The sequence below is a fragment of the Teleopsis dalmanni genome, chromosome 2 (assembly GCF_002237135.1).
Source record: "Teleopsis dalmanni isolate 2A chromosome 2, ASM223713v2, whole genome shotgun sequence".
NCBI lineage: Eukaryota > Metazoa > Arthropoda > Insecta > Diptera > Diopsidae > Teleopsis > Teleopsis dalmanni.
This window is the reverse complement of record NC_051847.1, coordinates 127,998,169-128,004,371: the sequence shown is the minus strand read 5'-3', so window position 1 is coordinate 128,004,371 and position 6,203 is coordinate 127,998,169. Positions and strand designations below refer to the sequence as shown.

The following is a 6,203-nucleotide window of genomic DNA, read 5'->3' as shown; positions in this document are numbered from 1 at the left end:
TTTGTGAACTTATTAAATATTAACTTAGTATGATTTATTATTTACTATATTTAAAGAAAAAATATATCTTAATTCTTAATTCTATATCTTAATACTTTTATTATAAGTATTAATATAATACTCAGTTGTTTACATTGAATTAAAAATTATAACTAAATATATATACGAAAATATCCGAGAATTTTCTATTAATTCCAAATATATATGTAACCCCTGTAGTGCTGAAATACCATCTTTTTAATTGATATACATAATACGAAAACGAAATTCAATTTTAAAAGAAGAATGGAACTAAGATCTATGCGAGACCAATATTCTCACAAATATTCATTAAAGAATATTTAATTTGATACTTTGTAATTTTATTAGCATGTGAATTATAAAAACAGAAAATAAAGTGTGTATTTTGAAGTGGTATGAAAATATTATTTAGTACAGCTGTTTAATAACCTACTCATTGCTCATAATGTTTGCTATAAATCTAGATATTGCCCATAGCATACATGGTGTCACCAATGATTATGGAGAATGGAACATGCCTTTACTGTGCACATAACTCAGGATATGTTTAAAATGGTTTCTACATAATAAATTGATAACGAATTCTTCTGGAATATGATGATGAAAAGAGTACCTTAGAAATAGCTACAGTTTTTGGATGTGGAGACTTAATAGCGACAAGCGGAAAGTGTCGAATGCGCAATCAAGAATTATTTTTTGACTCAAACGACATATTATTTGCCAAAAGTTTATTTAGCCCAAAAAAACATAAAAAAAAAAAAAAAATTAAATAAAACTGATTTTTACCAAGAAATAAAATATTCTTCATTAGAAAACGTTTTTTTTTTTAAAAATTTTTAAAAAAGATACAATATTAAGCAAAGCATTATGCAGTATAATTATCTTTAAGGTGCATTAGGTGAAATGACAGGAGCATCGATTTCTCCTCTCTGTGATATGAGTATATTTAGGAACTTAAACTAGACTGTCTTAGACCAACTACGTAGAACGTTTTACATCGTTTATATTCCTGAACTATTTTGAACGACATGAGAACGACTGGATTAGCTTTAATCTATGCCCTACTATAAGTGAGAATATAGACATCTTTTCATGAAAGCACATGCTGACAGGCTTTTAGGATGTTGAAAATTTTTGCTTGAAATATTATAGATGACTTGCAAAGATGGCACAACTTACTAATGTCTAGATCCGTTAAATAAGTACCAGCTTTTGTTGCTTTATCCATGTGTTAGACATCAGTGTAAATTGCTGAACTTCCTTATCGTGGTTATTACCCCTACATCCCAATTCCCTTTTATGGAATTTCTGATGGGCGAGGACTTTCAAGTACTCATAAGTAGTCATTTATTAAATGTGAATATTAAGTGAACCATAGCATTGAACGCACTAGTGAGGCATGACTTCAATACCGCCGTAACTTACATGCATACTTGTTTTAATTGTTGGTTAGTTTTTGAACTAGACTAAATGTGCTGTTTACTCAGCGAGGACCACTAAACTAGGCATCCGAACGTTGGCTGTATAGTACCTATTTTTAAATTTCAGTTCTTTTTTCTGTATTAGATTTGAATAAATTTATGTAAAATATTATATGTAAAATATTTGGCGAAGTAATAAATATATACATATGTATACATACATTAATTTATTAATATTAATTAAAAAAATTAATATATACATTAATTTTGCGTATGTCAAATTTATTGTATAATACCCTACAATATTATTATACCTGTAGATATTTATTTATATATGTTTAAATAGTTTTCATTAGTTTTAAAATACAATAATCATAACTATGCATTGTAATATAATAAGTTATGGATACATGAAAAGGCTTTCATGTTTCTTTTTTTGATTTCATACGTGATTTAAGGTTTCGACTTTCTTAACTAAATGAAAAATAAACTATTCATTAATCATAAATCATGTTAAGGTGCACACTTTACCTTGTACTAACGTCCGCTTTTTCAGATTTTGAAATTAATTAATTTAAAATGTCAAAACAAGCTGCTGCCATGATTGGTAATTAGAACTCCGTACATTGTGCGGCATTTGTACGTTCTCAAATTAGAAATTGAGTGGTGGGACATTGAAGTACCCTTGGACATACTTGTAGTTACTTCAAGTTAGTTCTTGTGTTAGAAGTGTACGAATTAATAATGCCAAAAAAATCTTTTTATATAAGATTTATTTTAAATGAAATTTAATTAATGCAAAACTTGCCTCAAATTTGGAAATATTTCCCTGAGATATAATAAATCATGTAAATAATAACTGATTTCAATTTCTTTCACAACAATATTTTATATAGAACTTAATAAATTAGTACAAAATCCTTTTCTTTTAAAGTCACTTATTAAATTTTAATTGCATATATTTTCTATACACAAAAGATAAAGTACTATATTTATTTACTAAAAATTATGTTTCTACTCATCCATTCCTTTATGAGTCTGAGAGTAGCACTCACCATTCGTAAATTTTTTATTTTATTCTTTTGGAGTGTTGTTAAATTGGTAATAAAAAATTCCTTTCATTATTTATATTATTGCGCAACTTTTATTTAAAAATTTTTATTTTATTGCAATTTTCAACTTTCTATTTTATGTGTGACATAAATTCCATTTCGGAACACTACTAAAGGTGCACTCACCATGTACCGCAAAGATTTTAATAAAACTTCATCATAAGTCATTGCAAAATTGCATTTGCTTTGCATGTTGTTCACTTTCACTAAAAGGAAAATATTCATTCAAGGATTAAGGATCAACATTATTTCACATATTTTTTAAATGTTTCATCCTTTCTTAATAATTTATTGTTATTACAAAATTTCTGCGTGTAGTCATTGAAAAAATGTAGAAGAAATGTATTAATTTATATAAAAAGAGTTTTACTAGATGTTGTTAAAAGAAATCCATTATTTTCCTAATAGATGACTTTAGTTATCTGTATCCCGCATTGTAAAAGTCCGATTGGTGGTATTAAACGCTAGTTGGATGAGCTTTCGTACTAAAAAAATTTAGGTAGGTTAGGTAGTTAGGGGCAGCAAAAATATACAAATAATTGTCAAAAAACCATTGAATAAGACTCACTGTATGATGTATATTTGGTACAGAGTTATAATGTGCCCTTACTTTTTCAAATATAATTAATGAGTATTAATTCATCTTTCCTTGAAATTGAATGCATGAATGTATATAAAGATGATCTATGCTTTCAAGAGGACGTAAGCGATAAAACACGCCCTTTTTAAGATTTGTGCTGCCAAAAATTTTCCAGACAATTAAATTCATGTTTTGTTAATACGAGTTATTATGTTGAGGCTAGTTGAGTCAGTGCACCTGAGCACTTTGACTCTCTATTAACTACGAGGTTTCTTCAAAACCCCTCTTTGCGCCTTGACTAAATTATTGTTTGTCACTTGATCAGACTAAGCAATAATTGATCTCAGATCTGCATACCTCCCTGAGGAGCCTGCAACCATTCTGAGATTGGATAACGTGGTGGTGGTAAGTCTGTCAGATTTCGCAAATAATTTCAAGGCTCTATCCTTTAGGTATTTTTTAATGGGATCATTCTTGATATCCCTGAGGATGTCGTTCGTCCCAATGTACCATGGAACTTTGAAAAGTCTTCTCAGAGCCTGGCTTTGTGCAATTTCTAGCTAGTGAATAGTAGTGTTTGAAGCTTTGCTTAACGCTACACAACCATATAGAAGTGACGGACGAATTATTTGGTTATATATCAGTTTCCTCTTCTTAGTATTGAGATTTTCATTTCTAAATAGCGGTTGGAGGTAATGAAAAATTTTGGCACAGCTAATTCTTTTCAATTGAACAATTTTAAGCCTTGTGAATTGTTTGTTCAACGTGATTTCGATATTTTTAACGCTATTCTCCCAGTTTATCACCATATCACCCACTCTCACTCTCGACGGATGCTGTCTTTACTTACGCGTTATAAACAGAGTCTTAGTTTTTTCATTATTGATTTTTATTTTCCATTTCTGAAAATATTCCAGAATGAGATTTATATGCTCTAGAAGTGTGTTGGTTATGTTGAGAGCACATTTATCTGAGTATAGCATACACGTATCGACAGCATATAACGCCAGAGTGGAGTTGGTCACTATGAACTTGTGATTTGTCAATACCTAATTTTTTCATAGGTTTTGCGCAAAGTATGGTGAATGTAAGTATATAAAACGAGTCCTCAAACTCTCTAACATTTGCAAACTAGTTACTATTTAGTAAAATAATGGCAGGAATTAATTAACACTATAAACACTTTGTAATTCATTTGCTTCATAATGGAAAAAAAAACTGTATGAGCAACACTCGTACGATTTTCATCAGAAATTGATTGAAATCTATAATTATGATTATAAAAACATTTATACAGATTATATGCAAATTGATAATCATATATTTAAGTATTTTTAATTTCTTGAAATTAAGTAGAAATATGAACAAAGAAAAATTCCTCAAGTACATTATATAATATTATTGATAAGAATATAAGCTTCAATCAGTTTACAATTTAATGTATTAATTCATATTTCATTCAAGTAGTAATTTCCGACTCGTCAAGATGCTGATACACAAATTAGTTGCATTTTCTTTAATAAATGTTTTAGTACTTTTGGTAAATGGAATTTTTTTAAAATAATTTGAATTAAAACTTCACTAATAATAAATATTTAAGAATACTGGTTGTTGTCATAAAATAAAATGCCATGATATAAGAAGAGATTCTGAAATATTTACTCTTAACGATGAATTGCAGGCCATCAAAATGGACCTAGTAGATATGAGGTATTCTTCCAATTTTTTAACAAATGACAAACTAAATAAAATAATTCTTCCAGATTAACTCAAGAGCAAATAATATTTAATCTCTCACAATCAGTTACAGAAATAAACCAAAAGCTAACAGTAGAAAAATCAAATTATCGCAAGAGCTGCGCTGAAGCATTGCTTGGTGACGACAAGGAGAGTGGTATTTATAAACTATATATTCCAGAATCAGATTTAAAACCATTTTATGTCTACTGCATATCGGATCCCAATAATGGTACTGCTTGGACAGTTATTCAGCGACGTGTAGAAAGCAGTATAAATTTTTTCGTTGATTGGGATACATACAAATCAGGATTCGGTAATTTGGCAGGTGCTTTTTTTATTGGATTAGACAAATTACACGCTTTAACACAATCTGAAATAAATGAATTATGGATAAATTTAGAAGACTTCGAAGGTCAAAAGCGTTCCGCATATTACGACTCTTTTGCTATCGGTGATGAATCAACTAAATATGCAATAAACATTTTGGGTAAATATACAGGAGATGCCGGCGATTCATTTGGTCCCCATGAGGGTCAAAAATTTTCAACAATAGACGTTAATAATGATATATCAACTAAAGATTGTGCTAAACTTTTCAAAAGTGGCTGGTGGTATCATGATTGCTTAGACAGGTATATAAGATACTTCTGACCTCTATAATTAAACAGTTGAATAAAGTTTCAGTTCTAATTGCAACTTAAACGGTGAATATGGTACAAATAATACGACTGGAATTTATTGGGGCAATTGGCATGGAGGAGAATATACTTTAAAAGGCACAGTGATGGCAATCAGACCAAAAAAGTAAGGCCTTTCGGTATTACTGAACTAATATTTGATATATATTTTATAATATAATATAATAATTTTAAAAACTAGTACATCGGATATAAATCTGTAATTACATGTTGACTAAAATGATTTTACTCGTATGTTGATGGCTTATACAAATTTTCGCATTTTTGAAATAATTAAAATCTGTGTTTTAGTTTCTTGTTAGTGCAATCGTAAAAAGATATCGAGGTGTACATTGAGGAATTGAGGAATTCAGTATATGAATTCATATATGTTTAATTAGAAAGTGCAAAAAATAATCACAGAGCAATTTTAAATTCATCTGTTAAAGGACAGTTTAAACATCTTCTTTTTAGGTTTCCATTTTAATTTATACATCAAAAACTTTTTTAAACAAAATATTTGTTTACGCTAAAATACACAGTTCTCGTCTCACTTCAATCATATTTTTATATTATTTATACTGTCCGCATCCTTATACTTCCCATGTAAGGAAGTACTTAGCATAACTTGATCTTATGTTTTTAAAAGCAT

The 6,203-nt window shown here is 29.0% G+C and overlaps 1 protein-coding gene across 3 annotated transcripts; it reads left to right on the top strand.

Moving 5' to 3' along the window:
- The first annotated feature begins 4,609 nt into the window (after nt 1-4,609).
- On the top strand, nt 4,610-5,814 carry LOC119678976 (angiopoietin-related protein 2-like). Of its 3 annotated transcripts, none has more exons than XM_038091111.1 (5): nt 4,610-4,674; nt 4,735-4,844; nt 4,898-5,506; nt 5,559-5,678; nt 5,754-5,814. In XM_038091111.1, the coding sequence occupies exons 1-5, from the start codon at nt 4,621-4,623 to the stop codon at nt 5,773-5,775; spliced, it is 915 nt and encodes a 304-aa protein (XP_037947039.1). In that variant the 5' UTR covers nt 4,610-4,620; the 3' UTR covers nt 5,776-5,814. The 3 variants fall into 3 exon arrangements, with proteins under 3 accessions (XP_037947039.1, XP_037947038.1, XP_037947040.1); XM_038091110.1 differs by having other exon boundaries at nt 5,553-5,678; XM_038091112.1 differs by having other exon boundaries at nt 5,553-5,806.
- The last annotated feature ends 389 nt before the right edge of the window (nt 5,815-6,203 follow it).

Excerpts from the sequence above, each read along its gene's own strand:
- LOC119678976 (XM_038091110.1), top strand. The coding sequence starts at position 4,621 with ATGCTGATACACAAATTAGTTGCATTTTCTTTAATAAATGTTTTAGTA. Across the intron at positions 4,675-4,734 it reads TAAATGTTTTAGTACTTTTG|AATACTGGTTGTTGTCATAA; the intron begins GTAAATGGAATT and ends TAAATATTTAAG. Across the intron at positions 5,679-5,753 it reads ATGGCAATCAGACCAAAAAA|TACATCGGATATAAATCTGT; the intron begins GTAAGGCCTTTC and ends TTTAAAAACTAG.